At 45.2% G+C, this 26,389-nt stretch overlaps 6 protein-coding genes across 9 annotated transcripts; 4 read left to right on the top strand and 2 right to left on the bottom strand.

The window, feature by feature from the left end:
* Positions 1-440: 440 nt before the first annotated feature.
* LOC6505490 (dual specificity protein phosphatase CDC14A) lies at positions 441-8,160 on the top strand. 2 transcript variants are annotated; one of them, XM_001964911.4, is made up of 7 exons: positions 441-844; positions 3,669-3,780; positions 3,842-4,107; positions 4,165-4,835; positions 4,895-5,629; positions 5,693-6,031; positions 6,986-8,160. In XM_001964911.4, the coding sequence occupies exons 2-7, from the start codon at positions 3,726-3,728 to the stop codon at positions 8,076-8,078; spliced, it is 3,159 nt and encodes a 1,052-aa protein (XP_001964947.1). In that variant the 5' UTR covers positions 441-844; positions 3,669-3,725; the 3' UTR covers positions 8,079-8,160. The 2 variants fall into 2 exon arrangements, with proteins under 2 accessions (XP_001964947.1, XP_014760502.1); XM_014905016.3 differs by having other exon boundaries at positions 444-844; positions 7,531-8,160.
* Positions 8,161-8,747: 587 nt separating this feature from the next.
* LOC6504469 lies at positions 8,748-10,227 on the bottom strand. Its single transcript, XM_001964912.4, has 2 exons — positions 9,805-10,227; positions 8,748-9,742 (listed from the first exon to the last, which is right to left on the bottom strand). The coding sequence occupies exons 1-2, from the start codon at positions 9,947-9,949 to the stop codon at positions 8,937-8,939; spliced, it is 951 nt and encodes a 316-aa protein (XP_001964948.1). The 5' UTR covers positions 9,950-10,227; the 3' UTR covers positions 8,748-8,936.
* A 483-nt stretch (positions 10,228-10,710) lies between these two features.
* On the top strand, positions 10,711-13,732 carry LOC6505493 (homocysteine-responsive endoplasmic reticulum-resident ubiquitin-like domain member 2 protein). The gene is made up of 4 exons (XM_001964913.4): positions 10,711-10,953; positions 11,417-11,904; positions 12,250-12,603; positions 12,668-13,732. The coding sequence occupies exons 1-4, from the start codon at positions 10,711-10,713 to the stop codon at positions 13,044-13,046; spliced, it is 1,464 nt and encodes a 487-aa protein (XP_001964949.1). The 3' UTR covers positions 13,047-13,732.
* Positions 13,733-14,068: 336 nt separating this feature from the next.
* LOC6505494 (alpha-aminoadipic semialdehyde synthase, mitochondrial) lies at positions 14,069-18,508 on the top strand. The gene is made up of 8 exons (XM_001964914.4): positions 14,069-14,286; positions 14,477-14,620; positions 15,257-15,433; positions 15,494-15,872; positions 15,929-16,503; positions 16,694-17,849; positions 17,908-18,084; positions 18,141-18,508. The coding sequence occupies exons 1-8, from the start codon at positions 14,227-14,229 to the stop codon at positions 18,257-18,259; spliced, it is 2,787 nt and encodes a 928-aa protein (XP_001964950.1). The 5' UTR covers positions 14,069-14,226; the 3' UTR covers positions 18,260-18,508.
* Positions 18,509-19,116: 608 nt separating this feature from the next.
* On the bottom strand, positions 19,117-26,328 carry LOC6504458 (bromodomain-containing protein 7). 2 transcript variants are annotated; one of them, XM_001964916.4, is made up of 5 exons: positions 26,120-26,328; positions 25,320-25,945; positions 23,595-25,260; positions 23,253-23,534; positions 19,117-19,915 (listed from the first exon to the last, which is right to left on the bottom strand). In XM_001964916.4, exons 1-4 carry the CDS (start codon positions 26,175-26,177, stop codon positions 23,293-23,295), a joined length of 2,592 nt encoding a protein of 863 aa, XP_001964952.1. In that variant the 5' UTR covers positions 26,178-26,328; the 3' UTR covers positions 19,117-19,915; positions 23,253-23,292. The 2 variants fall into 2 exon arrangements, with proteins under 2 accessions (XP_001964952.1, XP_032310881.1); XM_032454990.2 differs by lacking the exon at positions 19,117-19,915 and having other exon boundaries at positions 23,158-23,534.
* LOC6505498 (ethanolaminephosphotransferase 1) lies at positions 19,913-23,126 on the top strand. Of its 2 annotated transcripts, XM_001964915.4 has the most exons (9): positions 19,913-20,048; positions 20,872-20,940; positions 20,993-21,182; positions 21,237-21,493; positions 21,558-21,712; positions 21,774-21,954; positions 22,009-22,218; positions 22,286-22,327; positions 22,922-23,126. In XM_001964915.4, the coding sequence occupies exons 1-9, from the start codon at positions 19,992-19,994 to the stop codon at positions 23,009-23,011; spliced, it is 1,251 nt and encodes a 416-aa protein (XP_001964951.1). In that variant the 5' UTR covers positions 19,913-19,991; the 3' UTR covers positions 23,012-23,126. The 2 variants fall into 2 exon arrangements, with proteins under 2 accessions (XP_001964951.1, XP_014760503.1); XM_014905017.3 differs by having other exon boundaries at positions 22,286-23,126.
* Positions 26,329-26,389: the final 61 nt, after the last annotated feature.

The raw sequence follows: 26,389 nt of genomic DNA on the forward strand, positions 1-26,389 counted from the left end.
ATTACTAAATAATAATAATTCTAAAAAGATAAATTGTTCTAAATAATGAATTTGTTATAAATTTAAAGCTTAATTTATGAAAACAATATCATCAAAACAATAATTTTTGAATCGTTTTATTCGCGCGGTGTTTAAAGTATCGATGTATCGCACCCAAAAATGATCTCGATAAACTTGTGATGTTGCCGAAAGAAAATTTTCGTAGGATTCTAGGCACTTAAAAAAAAATATTTAAAATTATACTAGCTTTAGATAGGAAAAAAATAAGTAACGCAAAAAATTCTTTTTAAAAAAACATTTTAAACAGTGTTGCAAAACTCTAATAAACTGCTTAAATGGCAACCCTGGTTGATAAGCCAACAATTGGAGTGTGTCCAGATAGCGTAAAAATAATGTGCCCAGTACCTGTTCTAATCTTTTAAACTTTTACCTCACCTAATATTCAGTTTATTTTTAAACTCGGACAAGTGGACAAACCCAAGCTTACATCGGGCGCTGTGTTTCGCTTGTGAGCGGTTCGCTGCGTTATTTGAAAATAAATAACAGAGAAAAGAAAACAAAAGAGCCGAGAATCAAAGTGCAAAAGCTCGCGTTGAAAATGTTGTTAACTTGAACAGACAGAGACAGACGAACACAAAATTCGATGTGGAATATTCGTTGACAAAATTTTAAAAATAGTACAAAAATACACAAAAATTACAAAAAAAAAAAAAAAAGTGAAAAAAAATATCCAACAAAATTTGTAGTGTTATGCAGAGTGTGGAGTGGTATTTGGCTGGTGTTGCTGCCTCCTCGGTTTCCCCTGTACTCCCGATACTCCCGAAAGTGTGAAACCCCAATTTAGGTGAGTCTTCCTGCCCCCACCTGCCCATCTATTCCGCATCGCCACGTACCATCGAAAAGAAAACTGTGCAACTGTAACATCTCCCACTCCGCAACGAGAAACCCCTTCGACCCGGGAAAATGCCACGAAAATAGTCCAGAAACTGTTCCCCCAAAAATTGATTACGCAGTACACACAACAACATCGCATTCTTTTTTCCGATTTGTGTTGGGTTTTAGTAGAAAAATGCGTTGGTTGCTTTTTATTAATACACAACACACACACACATACACATAGATGTGCTCTTGGGGAGAGCAGCTTTTGAGAGCTCCATGGGCCAGGGCATGCGCAGTAGACGAGAGCGGCAAATAGTTGAGTGGAATTTGTGGGAGGGGAGGGCGGCTGGGGAGTGGGGTGGGTTGCAGGTGAATGCTGTTGCCGTTGTAATCAACGCGTGCATGTGTATGTGTGCTGTGTGTTTTTGTTGTGGTATACGAGCGCGGCAAAAATCTGTGAACGCTCAACGCTTCCAATTTCTACTAACTTGTACAAAAAGAATAACGGCTAGCCTTTAGTCGTGGCTTGTATTTTGTACCGCCTTTTGCTGTCATTCTTGGTTAGTTTTTTTTCTGTTTTGGTGACGTCACTGGGGCCTAAGCTATATTTAAAAACTCGTTTGTTTGCCGCCAACAAAGTCGTCGCTTTCCAAATGGCCATTGTTTTTAATGACCATCAACGTGCCCAGCCCAGATATCGGGATTTCATTTTCCAACTGGAGAAGAAGGGAGGAGAGTTGTCTCTATCGCATTTTTATGTTTACTTATTTGGACTCTGTGTGGTTATGCGGCAGATAAGCCAGATACAGTGTATATAAACATATATGTACATTCCGTTAATAAGTACATACATACATATGTGTCTATGTGTGCGTTATGTTGTCGTCACGTGGGAGTTGTAGTTGCTATTTGTTGGAATTTTTATCAACTCCAAAAGTCATCAATGAGAGAGAGAGAGAGAGCAGAGAGGGCTGGATTAAGAGAAGCCGTTGAATTGCATATTCCCGCTATATTTAGGAATGATCGCGAATGAGAGGGGCAAAGTGGAAGCCGGAGAAAAACTCAATTGGAATGAATGGAGAATTCACAGTTAGAATTGGTCAGATTGGCTACCGATCGCCGCCAGAGGGCGCTGCTGCAATACTCAAGTACAGTGATCCCTAGCTAAGTGTTATCAGTAGAATTAGTTTCTTCCTTCCATTTAAGTAAATTGCAGTTGGAATAGTCATCAGAAACTAAACCCATTACTGGAAATGACACCTTCTGTGGTACCGTGACTTGCCCTATATATCCTCATATCTTCAGCTATTTTCGTTTCCGTTTCTCGAGGTCCGCCCGCCAATGTCATGCGATATACATACACCCTTTATACACCTTTCTGTGGCCCGATTGAAATCTAAGTTTGAATCTGGCCCGGTTTGAAGCCCCTTCCTTGGTCGACATGCAAATGTGCCATAAAAAGCCGCTAGTAGCTGTCTTGACTTTTAAACTTTAAAGCCAGGAAGAGGAAATACATAAACCATGGTCGAGGGCTGGAGGGCTGAGGGGAGGAAGATGAAAGGATAAAAAGGACTCACCATGTCCCGGCCGGGGCAACGAAAATCTGCAAAGGCACGCTAACCGCTGCTTAGTTGTTGTGTGTGGAAAAGGTTACGAATTTGCATAAAATCGAATACTTACATGTGCTGCCCAGGACCCCCAGGACGAGTGTGTGTGTGTAACACTTTTGGTGATGGGTCAACATCGTAATTTCAGAGGATCTCCTCATACCATTAAAGTACATTTTGTGTAAAGCAGGAAACGCCCCGGAATGAGAAATTTCTCTTAGGAGATTAAGACTGGTGGCAGTTATATGAAGGGTGTATTTAAGGAAGGAATCTCCCTTTTAAAATACTGCTCATTAGGATAAATAATCTTAGATGTTCTCTTACAATCTGGCCTTTTAAAAGCAAGTATCTTAATTGAAATGATGCCATGGGCACTCTTTCTTAGCCTCATAAATTTCCATAGGGACGTGACTTTCTGAGATTTTCCTCACGACTTTCTACAAGAGTGTTCCCCATTCGAGTTCCCTGCCCGGCTCAGCCTTTCCATTGTTTCCGCCCAACTGACGACTTGATAGAATGAGTGCCTGACTGATGGCTATATGCATATCGATATGGAAACCATCACCTACATTCGACTACGGCAGGAAAAGTGGAGCAGACAAAGGCAAAGGAGCAAGCCAGGGCCCAGATATGGCAGGGGTGGCAGATATACTCATAAAGTTGCTGCCAAAGTGACAAACAGAACACATGTTTCCACTTCAATAGATATGTACGTACAAAAGACGTTATTTAAATGCACGTACTAGGTATCTGTGTATCTTTGTATCTGTGGATGTGGAACACCCTTTGCGGAAAACATCATTTGCTGGCATCCAATTATGGCCAGGTCTGGTTTTTGTGTGGAAGTCGGTGTGGGCGCACTTTGTTGCTAACAAACGGGGGGGGGGAATGAGGTGAAAAAAAAAGTCGTTAATAAACAAAAGGGGCTAGAAAAAGCGATCTAATATGATACTTCAGGTGCTCAGTCGGTTCGGTTCCCACGAGGGATTAAGACTTCCTAGCCAAAGAAGTCTCTAATATTTTATTTTAATCTTCAGAATGCACAGGGTATGGCCTAAACAGTGCCAATTAATTTTTGTTAACAAGATTTGCATGCGGAAGCCACAAGTTCTCCGTGTGTGGGAGTTGGAAGTGATTTAAGACGTAAAGTATATGACTCCATGTTTGTAAATCTCTTTTCAGACGCCAAAAAGTCGTGGCCGCAGTCTCAGAGGTTCCGTTCCCCGCCAGCCTGCCAAGATGTTGGACGATGACAACTCGGATCTGTTGGTCTGCGCCTCAGAAATGCAGGAAGGTAAAGTATCCCAGACATTGATTGACATATTTGCCTATAATCCGTCCACTCTCCGCTTCAGATCGTTTGTACTTTGTGGCCTTTAAGAAGAATATCAAGCCAAAGAACACGACAAACACCCATTACTTTAGCGTGGATGAGGAGTTCATCTACGAGAACTTCTACAACGACTTTGGGCCCTTGAACATCTGCATGCTGTACAGATACTGCATGAAACTGAACACAAAACTGAACGCCAAGTGTCATGCCAACAAGAAAATCGTTCACTACACTTCCATGAATCCGGCAAAGCGACTCAATGCGGCCTACCTCATTGGTTCATACGCAGTAAGTCCGAAAGATACTATCTTTAATTTAATTATTAACCTGTAATTTTTTGTCCAGATCATATACCTGAATAAGACACCCCAGGAGGCGTACCGGCCGCTGGTCGCCGGCGAAATTCCCGCCTACACGCGCTTTTGTGACGCCAGCTACGGTCCCAGCAGCTTCAAAATCTCCCTGTTGGACTGCCTGAACGCTGTACACAAGGGCCTGCAGGCGGGCTTCTTTAATTTCGACGACTTCGACGCCGAGGAGTACGAGTATTTTGAGCGTGTGGAGAACGGCGACTTCAACTGGATCGTTCCGCAAAAGTTTATCGCGTTTTGTGGGCCACATCAGAAGAGCAAGACGCTGCCCAACGGCTATCCGTGCCATGCACCCGAGCGCTACTTTACCTACTTCAGGGATAACAATGTCACGACGGTTATCCGACTGAACGCCAAGGTCTACCATGCGTCTTCCTTTGAGAATGCGGGATTCGACCACAAGGATCTGTTCTTCATTGACGGCAGCACGCCCAGCGACGCCATCCTGAAGAAGTTCCTGTCGATTTGCGAAACCACAAAGGGGGCCATAGCGGTGCACTGCAAGGCGGGGCTGGGACGAACTGGTAGTCTAATCGGAGCCTACATCATGAAGCACTATGGGTTCACGGCGCTGGAGGCAATAGCCTGGCTGAGGCTCTGCAGGCCGGGGTCGGTCATTGGTCATCAGCAACAGTGGATGGAGGAGTAAGACTGCCCATACCTGCCCATCTATTATAAAGATTAACCCACTTTTTTCCGTTTAGTAAGCAAAGCTGGCTGTGGTCGGAGGGTGAGCGAATGCGACGACGAACAACGCTGCCCATCCTTCAGCATAAATACGGAATCAATAGTCTCGAGCTGAAGAACAAACTGGCGGAGTTGGCAACGGAGACGGCGGAGCATGTGGACCTGCTGCTGACCCGTGTGAAGGGCATCTCCCAGCGCGTGGATACCATGCATCTGAATGACCACGACACCATCGATGCGTCAATTGTGGATCAGACCGACGAGGAGATTTCGGAGCAGCAGCAACTGGAGCGGGATGAACGCGCCTTGTACCTGCAGTCGGGGGTTGAGGATCCCAATTCCAATATAAGCGACGATAACGACACGGATACAGTTTCTGCGCCCGCCGAGCAGCCTATCTCCTCCAGTTACACCATTTCGACGCGGCGCCGGAAATCTCCGTCGGCTGCGAATCGCTCCACGGTTATAGCCACGTCTCTGAGGCGACTGGTTAGCCCTGTGTCGAATAGGAGCGGCCTGAACTCTGGTCCCGGCTTGAGTCAAGCTACCGACGTGACGAGCTGCACGGAGAAGAAGCTACGCAAGCCGAGCGCCAGTGTCTTTGAGGCGGCTCGCCATACCATCGCTTCCACGGTGAGGATGACGCAAACGGCGCTGGAAAAGAAGCAGGCCCAGACGCAGGGCGACAAGCTGAATCAGATAAAGGCTCTTCGGAGGCATCACTCTCGCTCGGTGAACGTGAACAGCAACAGGTGAGTTGGCATTGCTCCAACGAAGAGCTAGTAATAACCTTTTTAATATTTCCGGAAAAAAAGCGAGCAGGATTCGAATTTGAGGCATACGCGAGCACGTTCCCAGCCCTTCCGGAATAACAACAATGGCGTTATCGCATCGACGTTAAAGGCGGGACAACCCACTTCGTCCTGTTTACCAACGAGCACCTCGGTAGCGACTTTGGCCAATAATCTGAACAACAATTCAGGGGGCAGCAACGGCAACACCAACAGCAACAGCAACGGCAACAGCAATAATAACAACAATAATAATATAAGCAACTCGTTGAATAACTATAACAACAACAACAACAATACCACTAACATTCTGACCAGCTCGGGAAGCAGTCGCACCCGAAGCCTGGCCATTTATAGCAAGAGGTAAGTAGGAAGGAGCTCGATCCCTATGGATCGTTTCTTCGATACCCGAATTTCCCCCAACCCTCGAAAAATGTTGACGTTATTTTGGACTTGTGTTGGATTTCATTTCGTTCCGTGTGCGGCTCTGCTTACCAATTATATATATTTTTTTAAATTAATTACTACTTTTATTTCCTCAGAACCCTTTAAAAAATACCTGCACCCCTCCTCTTGAGTTGTATATATAGACTATATCCCATTAAACAGTCGAACTGGCTAGTAATTCGCAATATTATTTGAATTTCTACTAACGAACACTTGTTTCGACTGTAATTAGATATTATTAATAATATTAATTCAACCCCTAATGTAATTATCACTTTACCGCTCAACCCTAACCCAGGACCTCCTTATTTTATCCGCTAATCTTAGTTTAAACTTTAAACCACTTTAATTGTTTGTAATTATCGTTTTGCAGTTGTGTTTTTGTGCATGCTAAATTAAAAAAAAAAAAAACAAAAAAAGTATTAATTGTTGCGCGATGAGAAACAAAACAAAATAATAAACAACAAATTATCAAAATTATGCAAATGCTTGCAATATTTATTTGTACACCGTCTTGTATGTTTTGGCCTTGTTTTTGTTGCTTGTTAGTTTATGGATCCAAGTTGTTTTTGGGCTTCATAGTCTTGCAGAGATTGGGACCTCATCCTGGCTTCCAAACAAAAAAGAGTCTGCTGGTCCGAGTGGGAAACTGACTAAAAAGCCACCACTTAAAAAATATTTTTAAAATTTGTTTCGAGTAGAATCTGCAAGATTAGTTTAAACTTTGGACTCCAAAGTTCCTATCTCCTATCTCCTTCCTGATAAGTCTACTTGTAATGTAATGGGTACTATATTTGAACCCCGTTCCCCCACCTGTCTTTTCTTCCTCTGTCTTCTATCTATACCCTACGTGGTTGCTTCCTGCTCCAGAATGGAACTGAAGCATCTACGGAAGGCGGAACAGCAGCAGCAGCAGCAGGTCCAGGATCAACCGATCCTTCCGATGGAGAAGCAGCTTCTTAAGACCTATGCCACGATCAACGAGAGCAAGATCCCCGTTGTGTCGAGTGGTGGTGCCGGCAGTTCGGCCACAATACCACCCACCCGGGGTAGTGCGGCCCGCACGTCGCACCACCACATGACGCTGCGGGGGAGATCTCGGATTAGGTATCAGCGGCCGAATGCCGGAGAACAGGCACCGGCAGCGGCGCAAAGCCAGCCGTGCACGGTGGCGACAGCTCGGTACTATCGCGACGTCTCGGCAATACCCACTGCCTTGGGTAGTGGGTCCTCTCCGGTCGCCTCCTCCGTCTCTGCCACCTCCTCTTCTAGCCATACTTTGAACATAGCCACACGCTCCGCATCCGCCACGCTCGATCTGAACTCGAACCCGTTGCAGAAAACAACCAAGTTAACCAGCCTGAACAATAATTCAACTTCCACTCCTACCCCTCCTCCCACTTCCAATCCTCCAGATTCAAGCCGTCTTAGTGGACGAGGCAGCGCGGAACTGCAGGCGATCATCGAACACGGCATCATTGGAGCAGCGGCCAAACGAAACAAGCGCTCCCTGAGCTCCACGCGCCTGGATGAGTACAATACGAAGCTACTGAGGAAGCAGCATGTTGCAACCGGATCTGGAACAGCGCTCGCCTGCACCACCGCAAACAACAGCAACAACAATTGCAAGTACAGCGGCGGCTGCCACAGTAACGGTGGCAGCTTCAAGCTTTCTCGACGCGTCTTCGGTGAGTCTGGATCCTCGGCATCGACGTCCGCTTCAAATTCGGGGATACCCACGCCAACGGCACCACCCTCGGCCCCAGCATCCGTCACCGCCGCCGCCCAATGGCATCAGAACATCACCCGAGGAGCGAATCGAATGTCGAGCGAGAGGGACCGTGATCGTGACCGTGACCGTGACCGGGATAGAGAGAAGGAGCGTCAGGAGCAACAGCTGCAGCACCAGCACCAGCAACAGCAGCAACATTCACTGAAGCTGCGAAAGAAGATCAGCTACTGAGCAGTTATCCTTGTTGCCTTACCTCTAGTTATGTTAGTTATACCGACTAGTAAATTGAACGTAACCCCACTTCCCACTTAAATCCAATTTCTTTTGAGAGTTTTAAACACAAAATGTGCAATCGAAGAAGTTATGTTCCCGTTCCCCACTTGAAACTTGATCGAATTGCGGGACTGTTTGATCATAGTTACGGAATTAAAATTAAATTATAAACTATAGGCCCCAACCACCCTTTAGACACAAGTATATCCAAAAAGTTTCGCCTTTTTTATTTTGTAATAAAGTATATATTTTTAGTATTGTTTTTTTCTCTTATTATTTAGGTGAATGAAACACGTTTTTTTTTTTGTATTATTTTTAAGTTATTAATTATATAATAAAATTATACATTTTTAGTATATTCTTCGAATATAACAATGTAAATGGTGGATAATTGATATTCCCGTACTTTAATTTGAAATTATAATATACGGGAGAAGTGTAATTAAAGGGGAATCCCCCATTTCTTATCGCCAAGTGCCATCACCCCCACGCTCCCAACTAAACGCATTAGCTTTAGTGTACAAAGTTAACACGTTTACCAAGACGACCTTAAATCAGTTACCCCACAAACACAGGAAAGTGAGGCCGAACTCGCACTAACCGATTAGAAAATAAGTTACAAACAGATTGTGCATTATTGTTTAGTCTGTAAATAGGATGCAGTTTGCCTAGTTTGTAAGTTAACATAGCTAAAAATAAAGGTATATGTACACCTTATGCCTGGGAGTGAATAAATAATAAATTTTATATCCACCTCACACATGACCACGTACGAGGCGTTTATAATATTTATTTTTATAAACCCAATATTAAGGATTAAAACAGCATGTCGGTGAAGTACTGTATTATTTGAAGGTATATCTTGCTCTCCAGTCCCAGAAAAACGCAGTCGTAGTCGCAATCCAGTTCGATTTGGAGCATTGGTTCTATGGACGTGGACGCCACAGTTGAGATCCTAGGCCTGATTTTCAGGGCGCTCATCACACTCAGGGCCTTGTCCTTGTCAGTCACAAATTCATCTGAGTTGATGGCCTCAAAGGCAGCCTGCTTCAGTGGAGGGTAGAAGCTCTTGAAGTAGTTGTGGCGATCGCACAGGCGGAGACCCGTGTTCTCAACGCTTCCGGCATCTGTGAGTTCGCGGTAGGTGTTGAACTTCTTCCTGCGCTCCGACTCCAATTCGTCTAGAGCATCATTGAGTGACGATTCCGTTCCTTTCGTACTCACCACCTGCATTTTCTCCGCACGTAAATCCTCCATGCCACTTGAAATCACAGCCAACATTTCAATTGCCGCTCGCTGGCGCGCATCCTTCTTCTTATCTGACTTTCCGTAGCGCGTGAGAGAGGCCACCTTGCAGCATGCCACGAATTCTGGGGCATTTGGAGTGCCACACTGCTGTACAATCTCAATGGTGGGCAGCGGCATTTCGTGGCGCACACAGAAGTCCCTCAGCTCCTTCAACATATCCCGATTTGTATTGGTAAGCTCGTCGACCAGGTGATTTAAGTTGCTTTGGTCTTCGTCGTCCATGTCCTTCAGTAGGTCGCTGGCTCCTGGTAGCACCCTCACTTTGCGCATAATATTGGATGCAGCCAAGTGCTTGGCATCACGCTTTGATCGGCCTGAGGTAAGTAAATGGACAAAAATCAGTGCGTAAATATTGAAGTTGGAAAAATATTCCTACCGTTGCCATAGGCGTCAATTTCCAAAAGCGTAACTTTGCACACATAGCCGCCATCCTCGCCGTCAATGAACTCGTACGTGGGGGGGCAGTTTTTGGTCTTGGCGCAGAACTCCTGCAATGAGGACACTGCCGATTTGTTATCCATTTTGTCCCGGAAGTACACGTCTCTCTCCAGTAGCAGATTCACAAAAATACGTTCGAATTATACTGATGAACTTCTTGTTAGTGGTGATACCGGCGCCAGTATGACCGTATGAGTGAAGTTTGAAAAGATTCAATTTAGTACCACAAATTAGTTCGGAACTGCTTATAATCAGTAATCAGTGATTTATATTAAAAAACAGCACCGATAAATTTTTTTTATAATTCTTTTTATAAGTATATTGTAATAATAATAATAATGTGTTGATAACGAACTAGGTTGTCGATGCTGCAAAATGCTAAATGAATTAACGTTTTCCAACACAGAATCACTTTTCCAACACACTTGTCGAAAAAACAGAAAATACTTGTTTTCCAACACCCGAACACACTTGAGCGACTGCGGAACATTTGCTCCGTTTCATAATCAATAATTCTCTGCTCGCAGCTGCAACAAAAAATATATTGGAAAAACAAACAAAACAGCTGGAACGACAAAACAAACATTCGACAATTGGAACCAAAATCAAATGTCAAATTCTGTGTAAAGTAGAAGAAAAATCGCAGCGAGCGGAGTAGGAAGTGGCAGGCAGTCAGCGAATAGAAAACAGTGGCTGCCAGCAGTGTGTGTCCGCGCAACAGCACAAGCAAAACAACAAAACCACCTCACTCGATCCGATCCGATCAGCTCGGGGCCATTAATTAGCGTTAGAAAGTGTGTGCTCGTGTGCTCTGCTCTGCTCCGGGGGGAGGGGTCAGCAAGTCATGGATGACACCGCAGCCCCCGCAGCAGCCTCGCCCGCCGCCGCCACGGCCGCGGGCTGCGATGCTGCTCGGCAAAAAATCGACGAGACTGTGGCCGCCACCAACACCAGTTCCAGCTCCAGTGTGCGCCTTGTAATCAAATCATCCAACCAGCAATACGATGATCTGAATGTGGAGAGTGACCTCTGCTGGACGGTACAGCGGCTGAAGAAGCAGCTCTCTCTGGTGTATCCTGGCAAACCGGTGGGTATTCCATATTCCATGCCTATGCCTACATATGTGTGTGGCAGGCGGACACAACTGTATACTTTCAAGCGAATTCCTCTAGTTTACGTCAGCTAGAAAGCTGATTAGACTAGGCAGACGGCGGGCTATCAGCGAAATGGGAATATGTTTGTTATTGTTTATCATCTTCCCAGCCCCGGGCTGTGCTCGAGTATTTGCGTCTTACTTGCGGGGCCTACTCGCAAGTACACGTCAGTAAATTGATTCTGTAATTTATATCGTTCGTCATGCACTTGCGTCATGCAGCTGGAAGCCGAAGCTTTAAATGGGATTTAGAACCAGTCAGAATATCTGATACGTTAATTAACGCTATCTTTTATAGGAAAAGTGTAAAATAGTTAATAATAGTAGGGGCTTACTATCGAAAGCATTCACTATAAACAAATAATGAGTAATACTAATCATATCTTTATTCTTGCAGGACGTCCGAGATCAGAAGCTGATTTATTCGGGTAAACTCCTAGACGACTCCCAGAAAATTTCAGAAGTGATACGAAGCTACAAGGATGTGTACCAGCAGCATCACATCTTTCACCTGGTATGTGCCAGCAAGAATATAACCAATCCGCCAGTCCAGCCGACTACTCCGGCCTCAAAGGATGAAGTGCCGGCGCGCCAGGAGGTCAACTCCTCGAACTCCACTAACGAGCTTCGACAACGTTATCCCACAAATCAGCAGCAACAGCAGCAGCAGACGGTACCACAGGCAGCCGGTGCAGCCTTAGGCCAAGGTGTGGCCCATCCTTGGATCCAATATTGGCAGCGAACTCATGCTGCGACTGCGACTGCGGCAGCTCCCAGTTCCGCTCTCCATGCCAATCCGCACGCACTGTTCCAGCAGCAGGCGCTTCTGTATAACGCCTGGATGCAGCAAGTGTACGTCCAGTACATGCAGGAGCTAGCTCTCCGGTAAGAGAAATTACAAATAGGATTTAGGAATTAAAGGTTAAGTGATAAAATATAAACAAAAATGTAAGCAATGAACGAAGGCCCACGAAAACATTTTTATTTCTGTTGAAAAATTTTTAACACGTCTACGAATGTTTTTGGTGTTTATCAGGCACGATCCCATTTTATTTACTATTGCGCTTTGCGATTACTGCGAATTGCTATGAAATTATTTTTAGATGTGCTTTTTCGATTCATACATTTTGGCCACCGGCTGTACGCTTATCTCGACTAAATTTTAGTATAATATTGTAGTTCTTATAAACATTAAAGACCAAGTAAATAAAATAATTGTTTCTTTTCCAGATCGACACTTGGCGGTTCGGGCAATGCTCCTGTAGCACCGCCAATGCCACTACTGTCGCAGTTTCCCATGATGGGCACACCCATTTTTGCGGAGGCACAGGCAGCGGCTGGAGCTGCCACCGCGGCAGCAGCAGCGCCAGCTCCTCCTCCAGAAGCGCCAGTGGCACAGGAGGCAGCAGCACCACCAGCAAATCGACCAAACTTTCCCAACATCCAGGAGGAGCCCGAGATGCGCGACTGGCTGGATAGTTTCTTTAGCTTCACCCGGCTCGCTATTTTTGTGACTGTACTTTACTTTAACTCCTCGCCGCTGCGCTGCTTGCTGGTGGTACTTATTGCGGGTGCAATCTATCTGTAAGTGGGCTTAAAACAATTTCACACAGTTGTCTATTTCACGCATTATCTTGCCCCCCTCTAGTTACCACATTGGTGTCCTTCGTCGACGTCGCGAACGAAACAATAACAACATCAACCGGAACAATAACGCAGACGATGCGGCCGCCTTTGCTGCTGTGCAGCAAATCCAGCGAATGATGGATGCGGCGGTGGAGCGAGAAAACAACGATCCCCAGGCCGCCAATGACCCTCAGGCGGCCGCCGCTGCAGCTGGTCAAGATGCCCCCGATGGTCCTGTTGTGGCCCCAGCAACAGCGGCAAATCCCGCGGATCCGGCTGCCGTGTCCGCTGAGGCCGTTGCGGTAGAACCACCAAATGCCAATAACTCTGTGATTTCCGTTGTGCGCACCTTTGTCATCACCTTCTTCACATCGCTGCTGCCCGAGGCGCCGGCGCTGTAGAGTACCCAACTGTGTAGTGGAACCAGTGGAATCAGCTTTACACGACTTTATCCCGTCTATCTATCCGTAATCAAAAAATTTATTCCAACTTTCCTTTTGGTATTGCCTACCTCTAAATGTAGCCAACCTGTAACACACAATTTGTTTTAATAGCTGTAATAATCATGTATGTATATTTATTTTTCGTGTGTGTCTGAGCGCAGCTTCAGTTTCCTGTGGCCGCGGCTCGAGTTTAGCTCCTAGAAGTTTAGATATCTAAGAAAGTACCCTGTTTTTGATGTGAATATAAAATGATAGCGATGATGATGATCTGCCCCGGGGCCGGAGCCAGGGGCGGGAAAAACTATGAAACCAAGATGCAATTACAAATAAACTTTATGCTTTAACACCAAAAATAACGAAATTGTAATGTGGTGTTTACAAAAGTGCAAATCTTTCTAGCAAAAATTGTACAGAAAGATGTGAAATTCTACACAATTTTACATTCTAGTAAGTAACTATAAGTTGTTGTATCAGAGACCGTAAATAATGGAACCATAAACAAAATCTATGTATTTAGAAAACTTGTATAAGATAATGATTTATACCAGTAGACTGCTATTTGAATAACCACTATGATTTTCGAACTGTTAAACATTTTCTTATATTTCTCAATAAAAACTTGTAATTTAAGTGCAAATATTCATCATGAAATTATTTTATTTTTCCGGCCAATGCTATTTCCACTTAATATCTCTCCAAAAATATGTTTTTGAATAGATTTAAAATTTCATTGTATAAACAGCGCCTGGAGGAAAGTTCCCAAGACGGTTCTCTTAATTTTCGGGGGAAACTCTCTTATCGGAATGGAAAATTTTGGGCCCAAGAATCGAACTGGATTCCGGCTACCCCACGGGTAAGTGGCAATCAGGCCAGCTAAAATACTCACTCTCTCAATTCTCTTCGAATATTTTTATGTAGCTTTTTGGATGAGATGCACAGGGTACTGAGAGCGGCTTATCTCGCTGGATTTACGACGGGGACCACTACTGCTGATTAGTGGCTGTTTCGCGGGTCGACTCCTCCGGATTCTTCAGATGAGTGCCAGAGCTCAGAGGAGACGGAACGGAACGGATCGGATCAGATCAGCAAGCCAACCAGCACCGAAATAAAAACGAATTTGCACTTGACCGGCGGAACTATGTGGCGAGTGATTCAAAAGCGCGCAACAATCGCGCATCCGTTCGTCAGGGAGCGCCATGTAAGTTTATTCACCTCCATATCTTCCCATTGCATCCTCCACAAAAGTGGGATGGTTAAGATATTAGTCGGAAATGGAAGTATCTTTTAAAGGATTATTTATTTAATTATTCTTTCTAGTTTAGTTTCATTGAAAGGTTAATTGTATCTTCGATCTATTTCCAATTAATTTCAAAAACTCTCTTTTTTAGAGCCGCGTGATTGCCATTCGTCGCGAGGATCAATCAGTTTGGGAAAGACGAGCTCCTTTCGGGCCCACCCACGTCCAGAAGCTGGTGAAACAGAATGTGAAAGTCATTGTCCAGCCCTCCAACCGTAGGGCATATCCTATGCAGGTGAGCAGGAGGAGGAGGAGAACACTTTTGTCGTAATTTTCCATTACCAGTTGCCAACGGATTTATAAAGTTCGGGGCTAATCGCGTCTGAAAATCATATCGGTAGTCAAGCCAGCTTTTGTTGGTGCTTATATATGGTAGGACAGTACAGTACGGGACACACACGCCCCCCAAGTACTGCATCATAAATATAAAAATGTTGATAAGCTCTTGTGGAGACATGAGAGCTCCTAAATTTGGCAATTGGCTGGCTGGCCTTGAAACAAAGTGAAAAAACAAACGAGGAGAAGAAAATAAAAGCTTATCTTCCGAAGAAACAATTCAAAGGAATCTATAAGCTATACTGCGAACTTGGCTAAAGAAGTGTTGGATTGATTAATAAATTGTTTATAACAAATCTTGAAAAATCACGTGAGGAAAAAGATTTCAAATATGATTAAAAGAGTAAATAAGAGACTTCAACTGCCAAAGATTCAAATAAGAATTATTATAAACATAAGAATAGTTTATAAACTAAACATATAGTATATATGGAACAATGATTCTCATTATTCCACCTCATTCATTACCCCAGATTACCCTTGGATTTCTTGATATGTATTTAGAAGATAAGATTGTTTTGTTTATTCCCAACAGGCCTATATGCAAGCTGGTGCTCACATTCAGGAGGACATCAGCGATGCCTCTGTGATCTTTGGAGTTAAGCAGGTGCCCATTGATGCCCTCATTCCTGGCAAGACCTACTGCTTCTTTTCGCACACCATTAAGGCCCAGGAATCCAATATGCCCTTATTGGATGCCATTCTGGAAAAGGTTAAATATTAATCATAAATAATAAGATGTATGAGTATCAATATTGTCATTATTTTTTAGAAAATCCGTCTCATCGACTACGAGAGGATTATAGATGAGCGTGGTGCTCGGCAGGTGGCCTTTGGGAAATACGCTGGAGTGGCTGGCATGGTCAACATCCTGCACGGTATCGGCTTACGCCTCCTGGCCTTGGGACACCACACACCCTTCATGCATATTGGACCCGCCCATAACTACCGAAACTCGTCAATGGCCCGGCAGGCCATCCGAGACTGTGGCTACGAGATTTCCTTGGGAATGATGCCCAAATCCATTGGCCCGCTCACCTTTGTGTTCACCGGCTCTGGAAACGTCTCGCAAGGAGCCCAAGAAGTGTTCTCCGAGCTGCCCATCGAGTATGTGCCGCCGGAGATGCTGCGCAAGGTGGCTGAACATGGAAGTGAGTTTAAAAGTTATATGAAAGCTGCAAAAAATATATTAATGACTTTTTTGCAGATCAAAATAAATTATATGGTTGCGAGGTGAGCCGATCCGATCATCTGGAGCGTCGGGAGGGCGGTGGATTTGATGCCAAGGAGTACGATGAGTTCCCGGAGCGCTATATCTCCACATTCAGTACCAAGATTGCTCCTTATGCCTCCGTGATTGTCAATGGCATTTATTGGGCGGTCGGCAGTCCCAAGCTGATCAGCATCCCGGATGCCAAAAACCTACTCCGTCCCGCCAACACTCCATGGCTGCCCACGAGCAAAGGAAGCCCAGCCCTGCCGCATCGCATGTTGGCCATATGTGATATCTCCGCCGATCCCGGCGGCTCCATTGAGTTCATGAACGAGTGCACCACCATCGACACACCTTTCTGTCTGTACGATGCGGACAGGAACAAGGACACCAAGAGCTTCAAGGGTCCGGGTGTGCTGGTCTGCTCCATTGACAACATGCCCACCCAGTTGCCGCGAGAGGCCACCGACCTGTTTGGAGAGCTGCTAACGCCCCACGTCCACGACATCATCAAGAGTGATGCCAAGAAGCCGTTGGCGGACGAAGATTTCTCGTTCCCTATTCAGTCGGTGAGTATTCATTTAATTTATTATTAAATGTATTATAATAGTTAAAACATTTATTCCTAAAAGTTAAATTTGTAATTTAAATATTTAAAGAAAACTATATTAGTTTATGAGTCTATTTTTCCTGTGTAGAAGTTCCACAACAGCTATCAGCCTCGCTTATCAGTTGACTAATACTTCTCTATTTTTCCAGGCCATTATCGCCAGCAACGGTCAGCTGACTGAGGGCTTCCAGTACATCCAGGAGCTGCGGGATGGTCAGAGCCATCGGTCGCGTCACAAGATGGAGGGCAGGTCCGAGGCAAGCAAAAAGGTTCTGGTACTGGGGGCCGGCATGGTGTCGGCACCGCTGGTGGAGTGGCTGCACAGGGAGAGGGATGTCAGCATCACGGTGTGCTCGCAAGTCAAGGAGGAGGCCGATCGGTTGGCCCAGCAATACGCCGGCGTCGATGGCGTCTACTTGGATGTGAACGAGAGTACGGGGCATCTGCAGGAGCTGTGCGGAGGAGCTGATGTGGTGGTTTCCTTGCTTCCCTACAGCCTCCACGGCATGGTGGCCCGCTACTGTGTCGACGAGGGAACCCACATGGTCACAGCTAGTTACCTCAACGACGAGATCTCCGCCCTACACGACGAGGCCAAGGCCAAGGGAGTGACCATCATGAATGAGGTGGGATTGGACCCGGGCATTGACCACTTGCTGGCCCTCGAGTGCATTCATGAGGTCCAGGATAAGGGAGGAGTCATTGAGTCCTTTGTCAGCTATTGCGGCGGTCTTCCCGCTCCGGAACACTCCAACAACGCCTTGAGATACAAGTTCTCGTGGTCCCCGCGGGGAGTACTCCTGAACACACTCTCGGCTGCCAAGTATCTGAGCCAGGGACAAATTGTGGAAATTTCAGGAGGCGGAGAGCTGATGTCCTGCAATCGCAGTCTCGATTTCCTGCCAGGATTTGCCTTGGAAGGCTTCCCCAACAGGGACTCCACTAAGTACGGTTCTCTGTACGGCTTAGGCCGGGATGTTCACACTCTGCTGCGCGGCACTATACGCTACAAGGGATTCACCGAATCCATTAAACCTATGCAGCTCCTTGGCTTGATCGATGCAGAGCCCCATGCCCTGCTCCATCCCAGCGGACCGGATGTAACGTGGCGTCAGTTGGTCATCCATCTTCTGGGAATGTCCGATGCAAGCATATTCTATGAGAACTTGAAGCAGAAGCTGGTCGAGCGAATTGGCGATGTTGAGGGCATTGAAAGCTTGGGCCTGCTGGAGGACACTCCCGTGGTGAAGCTGAACACTCCTCTTGACACTCTCAGTCACTATCTGTCCAAGAGGCTGGCCTTTGGTAAGTAACACTATTAGGATCCTGGATCCGCGAGCTAAAAGTTTTAAATTATTTTTAGAACGCGATGAACGTGACTTGGTGGTTCTGCGACACGAGGTGGGCATCCGCTGGCCCGATGGTCGTCGGGAGGAGCGTGGCATTAACTTTGTGGTCTACGGCCAGCCCCAGGGACACTCCGCCATGGCGATGACCGTGGGCAAGCCCGCTGCCATTGCTGCCAAAATGATCTTAGATGGTAAGCTATCGAAGATTGTGATTCCTATATCTTCATAATGGTGTATCCTTTTGCAGGAGAGATCCAGGAACGCGGTGTCCTGCTGCCCTTCACCCCCGACATATATCGTCCCATGCTGCAGCGTCTGCGCTCCGAGGGTCTGACTGCCACGGAGACCTCCAGATGGTTGAACTAAGTAGTCTGAGTAGTCCGAGATCCCCACCCCATCCTATAGGCTTAAGTCATCATTCACCGACTCTGACATGCGATTTTTTCGCTAGGTGTTCGATAAGACAGTCATTAATCTTAATACCGAAATAAGTTTTATGACTAGAGCTACTTGAAGTGCGTAAACAAGTTGAAGTTGGTGCCGAAATTGTGAAATGAATTAATTATAAAACTGACTGGCAAAGTTTTCATTAAAATAAAGATATATTACGAACGACTAGACTGTCTTTTATGTTAAAAGTCTGTTAATTTTTTTACTGTATCACTTTAAGACTATGTAGTTGGCTTGTTTTAAAATTAGCAACAGTGTTACGTTTTAATCTTTAAGATTCGATTTCCGTTTTGTTTTTCCAGCATTTGGCGCCTGGCAACCCGCTCTGCGAAGGGTTATCGCCTGAACTTGAACCAAAATTATAGACCATACTTCGATCTAAATTTAGAGGCTATCGAAGGCCTGTAAAACACGCGCATAAAACACAACATGATGATCCCGATTTCGATCCCTATGGGATGTGTGGACGGGCGGTCATTAACGTTTTATAATTGTAATAAACAACAGGCCACAAATCTCCCTGAAATTATCGTCACTGGCCGCTGTGGAAATTATGGAACCTGATAACCTCTCTCCTCAGCCGGACACCAATTCTCCGGCTCATGGAGTGGGAGCAATCTATTCGGCTTTTACAAATTTCAATTCACATTCATTCAATGCAAAAATACCCACACAATCTCTATCGAGATAAGAATGTGTGTCCCAGTGATGCCTATTTTAGCTATACATAGTAGTTATTCAAGAAAATAAAATAAAACTTACTTAAAAAATATTTTTTATTTAAATTAAAATAGAATCATCAAACTTATTTAATTTGATACTCTCAAGGGGAAGCTGGAGTTTTAGATTCCATTTTTTTTCATTGAAAGTTAAAAAATATAATATTTTTTGCTAGAATTCTCAACTGGTTCTGGACAAGGAGGTGCGGATGGTAATTCCAAATTAGTTACAAATTACATTGAAAACGCCCAGTTTATGCCCCTAATTAACTATTATTTACAATATATTTCTCAAACCATCATAAAGCATAGATTTCCAGCCTGGTTGACCCCAAATCCGTGCCCGGAAAATGGCCAGATGGGTATTCCTAAGGCTGTGCGCACCGGGATTTGTTATTGTGGAACGTAAGTCGCAGTCGGCGTCACAAATTAAGCGCAGCCGGGTCTTCAGACTTGATAAGTCCGCAGTCCCCATTCAGCCACCGGCGCGTCCGGAATTTCAACGTCTCCGTCTCCGGTTCTTCTTCTTGTACTTGTCCGGCAATATTGGTATCAGTGTGTGTGTAAAAAGTAACGGTCGTTTGCGTGTTGCGTGCGAGCGGAGGAACTTAAGCGATTATTTAATTTACCAGCATTCCCCGTTTTTTTTTTTAGCGGGGGTCGCGTGTGCCCGGGGTACAAAAATCATATATATCTGTTTGGATCTGCGGACGTTATACAATAAGCCAGTATAGCCATCAGACTTATTCAAAGGTCAAGCCGATACGCGCGATTATTCTACTTCCGATCCAAGTGCAAACTCCCCATCCCATCATCGTTCCTGCTTCTCTGCTATCTTATTTATCTCTTATCACTGCAACAAGTGTAAAAATAAAAAAAATAAAAAAAACTGTTAGTGGAAAAACAAAATACAATTTACAAATTACAAAATGGGTTGCATGCGGTATCTGTCTGACGCTCATTTGAGGGGCTTCGAGCGTTACAAGGTGAGTTCTTTCGGGAGGATTCGGAACTTGGGGTCTCTTTGGGGTCTCAAACAAAAAAATCAATGTCCTACATATATCGGATACACCCACCACGACGATTTCTTCAACCATTATTTATTCAATAATTCAAAACCCATATATACTATACAAGAAGTTCTGGGGAAAGTTTTTTGTTACCGCCACAATGTCATATTGATTAGCTTGGGAATGTAAACTTACAGAAAATCCTCACTATACTCTATAGAATTTTGTTAGAGTATAGAAAGCCTGTTATCAGAGGCCGATTAAATGTAGTTCCGGTTAGATTACCCATCAAGCGGGGGGATTTATGTGTCGAAATTTGTACTATCAAAAATTGAATGTTGTAGGGCTGAGTGGGTCAACCCCTGGGTGATAAGGGGGCCAAACAAATGTTTCGCAAACGCCAGCTAGGAGAAGGCATTGAACTGTCGTAGAGCCATGTGCTGGGGCTTTGGGCATTCATTTGTGGGACGATAGGAACGCTCCGCTGGAGCTCTGGATGATGGATGGAGGAAGGGGGTTGTAACTATCAAATGTGGAATTTGTACTTGTAAAGATTACTTGCGGAGCATGGGGAGACAAGACAACGAGGTCACCACTAAAGTGGACACAAGCGCAGAGTCAAGAAGTTTCTGAAAATTAAATATAATCTTTCCTTTTCATTTTAATTTCCATGAGGTGTAAAAGTGTATATGAAATGGTTGACCTTTCTATTCTTCTACCCATTAAAATTTAATGGGTAGCAGGTTATAAAATAAAGTTTATACTTTTTTATATAAAGAGTATGTGGTTTTTTTTCCAGTACAATAGCATAGACACTAGTTGGCTAAGTGTCTATGTTATGCACCCCTTCTGGAATTACTGCGTAAAGGTAAGAATTACATTTTTCTAGTTCTAGTTCTAGTTAGACTGTTCTTTTGTAGTTCGTCCCTAAATGGCTGGCACCCAATGTCCTTACGTTTGTGGGATTCCTCATGACTGTTATCAACTTCATCCTGCTGGCCTACTACGATTGGAACTTCGATGCTGCCAACGACAAGGAGGTGGGCAACACAGTACCTGCCTGGGTCTGGACAGTGGCGGCCATAAATATACTTATCTACTACAATTTGGGTAGGCCTTCAGAGTATCCTTCAGAATATCTTTACTGACTATTTCTCATCCTAGATGGCATGGATGGCAAGCAGGCTCGTAGAACGGGAACGAGTGGACCTCTCGGGGAGCTCTTCGATCACGGACTGGACTCGTATTCAGCTGCCCTCATTCCCATTTACATATTTTCACTCTTTGGCACCGTCGATCTCCCCCCGATTCGAATGTTTTTCGTTATTTGGAACGTATTCCTCAACTTCTATTTGACGCATGTGGAGAAGTACAACACGGGAGTTATGTTCCTTCCCTGGGGCTACGACTTCACCATGTGGGTGAGTACTCCACTCGAAAACGTCCTCTTCAATGTCTTTTATATAACTAAACCTCTGTTTCCAGGGTGTAAGCGGAATGCTCTTTGTGGCAACGGTCTTTGGTCCTGAAATATATCGTTTCGACATACACGGGTTCACAGTGGCCAATGCTTTCGAGGTGCTTTTGATTGGTTCCGGCATTGTCAGCAGCCATCCCATCATAGCTAGAAACATATACCTGTGGGTATAGACACAATATCTGTAACTACCAATCCTCATTTCTATATATCCTGTGTTCTAGTTCCTATAAAAACAAGACTGGCAAAATGCGGCCGATGTGGGAGATGCTGCGTCCCTTCTTCGCCTTTCTTTGGCTGTTTGTGATCACAACCTTCTGGTCCTTCTTTTCCCGCAACAATGTAATCAATGATGAGCCACGCATCCTGTGGATACTCTACGGAACCATATTCTCCAACATTGCCGTAAGCTTTTGGAAGAATTATTCAGGCACTTTGACATTTATATCCTTCAATTAGTGTCGCCTGATTGTGGCCCAAATGTCGGACACGCGCTGTGACGGCTTCAACGTGCTGATGTGGCCTCTGGTGGCTACAGTGGGTGTCTGCTGTTTCCCGTACTACCAGCTGGTGTTCGAAACGGATCTCACGCGGGACGTGGAGCGTTGGATTGTCCACGGTCTTACAATATTTTGCACATTAGCTCACTGGCACTACGGCTATGGTGTGGTGAGTTCTAACTTACTTTTTAAAAAATCTTTCGAATAAAGAAGTTAATTTGAAAATTCCGTTTCAGGTTTCGGAAATGTGCGACCACTTCCACATTCGTTGCTTCAAAGTAAGACAGTCTAGTAGCCAAGCGGGCTCAGATTTAACTCACCAACTTCTGCAGAATAATAACAAAGTCAAACCCCAAAAAAGTCATTCCAACTAAATCGCCCACTAACCCAAACCACATCAACAAATCGGGGACTACAAAAACCAACCATCTTGTGATATATAGTATATATATAGAAATGGGTTCCAATACATTTGGCCTTCGCCTATATCTAGGTTTCCTAAGTGGTCCATACTCAATCAAAAAAAACAAAACAAAAAAAATAAAAACTAAATCGATACTCGCCCCTCATGCGGTCCTAACGTGGTAAAGTCCATACAAAGCTATTATGTAGTCGTAAACCTAATCGTAGTCTAAGCAATTAATCGTACTTAACAGTAGAATAGGATTAGACTAAGTGCATGAGCCGTCGAGTGATCCTTAGAGGCAACTATAACAAGCATGTTGATATTATGGCAGAGCGCTAACTGCATGATCCGATAAGTATTACCCGCATCAGAGAATGAAGGCAACTACTGAATGGAATTGATTATTTCCATGACATTCTTAACGCTATACTGACTGTACCATCCACCGTATTGTAATTTCCTATAGATCAAGAAACCAGCTGCTAACGGGGAACAAGAACTGCAAGAGGCTCCGGAAAACGCCAAGCCTACGCCGGAGAATATTGAGGAAGTCTAGTTCAGTCCAGACTCCTGTCTATGTGTTGTGTTATCTAAGTTAAATTGTTAAAAACACACTCAAATTGTGTTTAGATTAAGCTCGAAATTGAATAAAACATATACAAATTCCGAAATTATCAAATTTCTATCAAGACTACTAGAATCTGTTGTCTTTTTAAATGTATCTTAGATTTTATTTCGAATGCAACTGCCATTGGTTAAATGTGCGAAAATAATTTAGAAAAATTTCATTATCTTACATTATAAACATAGCGCGCGTCTGTGGGATATCCTGATCCCCTAGTTGAGCCACTGGGCCACGATGCTGTTGTCATCTGCAGGATTCGCGGAATGCAAACCTGATCCGCTTTCGAGGAATTCGCGCAGCTCGTTCTCCAGATCGCCGCCAGACCCAGCATGCTGTTCATCGGGTTCGTCGATGTCCATAGCCACCGGCTGCAGCTGGGGCATCGCCACTGGCTGCTGCAGCAACTCCGGCAACTGAACGCGTGGCGAGGCGGGATGCGGTGTGGGCAGGCCAGCTGAAAACAATTCAAATTTGAAATTAGTTGAGACAAAAATAAAAATAATTATTAACTTACCGTATGTCATACCCATGGCTTTGCGCAGCGAATATGGATCGGCGATGGCGGAGGGCGGCAGTTTCTTAGCCATCTCACTGATCTGTTGCGTCAGTTGAGCAGCCGTTTGTATCTCCTCCTGGCCCGCCGGCTGCACGAGACCCAAGTGATTGGGCAAGGGCTGTGACAGGCGATCCTGCTGGGTCACCCGCAGTTTCTCTATCAGCGTCAGATTTTGGCTCAGGTGCTCGTGCATACGTTGGTTGAGCTCGAAATTCTTCATTTCCGTCTCCATGCCGTCCAGGAAGCTCACATCGATACCCAGGTCTTGAAGGGACTTCAGCCGCTTAAAGTCTACGTGCGTGTTTTTGTATTTCTCGTACTCCTTCTCGATTTGCTCGGCAGTTTCCTGCTGCGCTGCAGTTTCCTCCTCCTGCTCGAAGCATTTCGCGATCTCTCGCTGCTCGTACGAGTGCAGTTGCATGTTGTATAGCTCTTCCAGGGATTTGCTGTGCTCTCCATTTGTGAGAATGTCCAGCAAGCCGTTTGCTATGGTTGTGCCGTAGCTGGAATCCTTGGTGAACTGCAGAATGCTCTCAGCATACTCAGCGCTGGATGCATCTCCATACGTTCGGAGAACCAATTGGGTTTCCTCGGCACTTAACGTTGAAAACCGCGAGTCGAAGGTGGGTGCAAAGCTGGCAAAGGCTCCATAGCTCAGCGGCTTGACTGTTTTCAGGGCATTCCGTTTGTCGACTTGTCGGACTTGGAGTTGAGTGCTGCCCGTTTGCAGTTTTCCCACCAAATCCCCAATAGTTACAACCCGTTCAGGACCCTCATTCTCCTCCTTAATGAGAAGGTTCAAGGTGGTGCTGCCATCCTTGGTTTGCCGTAGAAAGCCCATTTTGTGAGCATTCTTCTTCGAATTCAGCCGTTGTTTGGCTTGCTGGGCGGCGTTTTGAACTTGGGCCAGGATTTCCTCACTTGTCATATCATCCACATACGGCTCGAAATGTGTTTTGGGTGCATTTTCCAAGCGTAACGCCCGCTTTCGTTCTTCCTCCTCCAGCTGGGCGGGTGTGGGGGGCTCTTCTGCTCCCGTGGAAGCGCCCTCGTCGGCCGAATCGTGAGCATCCCGTGCCATATCGTTTGAGCTTATTTCGAAGCCCAACTCTTTGGCCGTTAGCTCACGCATATAGCCCGAGAGCGGTTTCAAACTTCGCATTAAGTTTTCCGGCTGCAGGTGTTTCAGTCCCACCTGCAGCAATCGCTTCGCCGCCTTGTTATAAACTGTATCCACATGATTATATTTAATGGCATTCTCGCACATCAGCTTAAAATCATCACTGAATTCCGTAAGAGAAGAGTACTCGTGATCATCGATCTTTTGGCGCATTGTGGAGAAATCCATTGGTTTGCTTATGATGGAAGAATATCCGGGTGCCATGTCATCGGTTACTGGCCAGGCAAAGAACTGATGCGGATCCCGCTTTTCCAGGAAGCGCAGCAGGTGCTCAAGCAGCTTGTTTAGGGGGGATTTTTGTTGTTTCAACTTAAGCACACAACTTCTAGGCTCCCTGCCAGACTCACTGGATGTGCTGGGGGTTTTTGGGGCCTCCAGCGCTTTGGGCGTCAGAGCGTTCAAAGAACTGGCTCCGCCGGGGGTCAAAGGTGATGGTATGAGGAGCTAAAATGGGTTCAAAAACTTAGCCACAAATAAATGGTTTATTCCATTGATTTACTCACATCTGGTAAAGGCTTGGTGGGGCTGCTACCCGCTAGTCCCATCGATGACGACTGAAGGGAGGACGAATTTGGCGAGGATCCCATGAGGATATCCTCAAGCTTGCGCGGCGCTATGGGCTTTGTCACTGGACAGTTGGACGGCGAGTTATCCGTGTTGATACCGGCATAGAAGAGAATATTTTCTGGCAGCGGCTGTGACTGATCGTCGTCCATGAAACTAAATCCATCTTGACTCGAATCGGCATCGCCCGGCGGGGGTGCAATAGACTGCGAAGCGAATCCACTACAGGCGGCATCGTCGGCTCCAGGAACAATATCCTCATCCGCTGATCCCATATCCCTGTGGCGGTCCCTACTTCTATGACGCTTCTCTTTATGGTGCTTGTGTTTCTTCTCCCTATCCTTCTTCTTCTTCTTTTTCTTGGACTTCTTATGACGTTCCCGGTGTCCCTGGTGTTCCTGGAGTTCCTCCGGAACTGGTGACATCATTGCCTCCGCGGCTGTTGGCGGCCCAGCATCCACCATGGGCGAATTGGCACTGTACTCCGGTGTTGCATTCGATCCAACTTTCAATATTAACTTAAGCCCGCGCTGTAGTTGCGCTGGATCCTGGTGTTGACTGTATTCTACAAAGAGTGTATTAGAATTAATTTTCGCATTAAAAAAAACATTTTTTTTCTTTAATTCTATTCTAATTTTTTTCAGTGCACACATGCTCAACAACAAGCGGCAAAACGTTAGAGTGAAAAGACAGATGTCGGAGAGGGCTCACGTAGACTAGTTTTCTGCAATTCGCTTACCTTCATATTTCTCGCGGCGCTCCGACTTATTCTTTTTATGCTTCTTGGAGGAGCCCATTTCTAGGTCCCGAACGTCGAAAAATTAGGCGGCCCGGCAGCAATAGTACATAAATAAACGAAAATAAAAACGAATTGATGGGCCAAAGACGCCAGGGCGGTAGGGTTGCCAAGTAATGTTTAAGGCCGCCTATCGATATACTTACCGATACTCGATACTTACCACTCGGATGCATTTTTAATATCCAGCCCTGGATTTTAAAAAACTATACC

The sequence above is a fragment of the Drosophila ananassae genome, chromosome 3R, assembly GCF_017639315.1.
Source record: "Drosophila ananassae strain 14024-0371.13 chromosome 3R, ASM1763931v2, whole genome shotgun sequence".
Classification (NCBI taxonomy): domain Eukaryota; kingdom Metazoa; phylum Arthropoda; class Insecta; order Diptera; family Drosophilidae; genus Drosophila; species Drosophila ananassae.

Coding starts and splice junctions, on each gene's coding strand:
- LOC6505490 (XM_001964911.4), top strand. CDS start 3,726: ATGTTGGACGATGACAACTCGGATCTGTTGGTCTGCGCCTCAGAAATG. Junction 3,781..3,841: donor CGCCTCAGAAATGCAGGAAG/GTAAAGTATCCC, acceptor TCTCCGCTTCAG/ATCGTTTGTACTTTGTGGCC. Junction 4,108..4,164: donor ACCTCATTGGTTCATACGCA/GTAAGTCCGAAA, acceptor TTTTTTGTCCAG/ATCATATACCTGAATAAGAC.
- LOC6505498 (XM_014905017.3), top strand. CDS start 19,992: ATGGGTTGCATGCGGTATCTGTCTGACGCTCATTTGAGGGGCTTCGAG. Junction 20,049..20,871: donor GGGGCTTCGAGCGTTACAAG/GTGAGTTCTTTC, acceptor TTTTTTTTCCAG/TACAATAGCATAGACACTAG. Junction 21,183..21,236: donor ACTTATCTACTACAATTTGG/GTAGGCCTTCAG, acceptor TTCTCATCCTAG/ATGGCATGGATGGCAAGCAG.
- LOC6504458 (XM_001964916.4), bottom strand. CDS start 26,177: ATGGGCTCCTCCAAGAAGCATAAAAAGAATAAGTCGGAGCGCCGCGAG. Junction 25,946..26,119: donor GCGCCGCGAGAAATATGAAG/GTAAGCGAATTG, acceptor CACTCTTTGTAG/AATACAGTCAACACCAGGAT. Junction 25,261..25,319: donor CCACCAAGCCTTTACCAGAT/GTGAGTAAATCA, acceptor AACCCATTTTAG/CTCCTCATACCATCACCTTT.
- LOC6505493 (XM_001964913.4), top strand. CDS start 10,711: ATGGATGACACCGCAGCCCCCGCAGCAGCCTCGCCCGCCGCCGCCACG. Junction 10,954..11,416: donor TGGTGTATCCTGGCAAACCG/GTGGGTATTCCA, acceptor TTATTCTTGCAG/GACGTCCGAGATCAGAAGCT. Junction 12,604..12,667: donor ATTGCGGGTGCAATCTATCT/GTAAGTGGGCTT, acceptor GCCCCCCTCTAG/TTACCACATTGGTGTCCTTC.
- LOC6505494 (XM_001964914.4), top strand. CDS start 14,227: ATGTGGCGAGTGATTCAAAAGCGCGCAACAATCGCGCATCCGTTCGTC. Junction 14,621..15,256: donor GTAGGGCATATCCTATGCAG/GTGAGCAGGAGG, acceptor TATTCCCAACAG/GCCTATATGCAAGCTGGTGC. Junction 18,085..18,140: donor TGCCAAAATGATCTTAGATG/GTAAGCTATCGA, acceptor ATCCTTTTGCAG/GAGAGATCCAGGAACGCGGT.
- LOC6504469 (XM_001964912.4), bottom strand. CDS start 9,949: ATGGATAACAAATCGGCAGTGTCCTCATTGCAGGAGTTCTGCGCCAAG. Junction 9,743..9,804: donor AATTGACGCCTATGGCAACG/GTAGGAATATTT, acceptor TACTTACCTCAG/GCCGATCAAAGCGTGATGCC.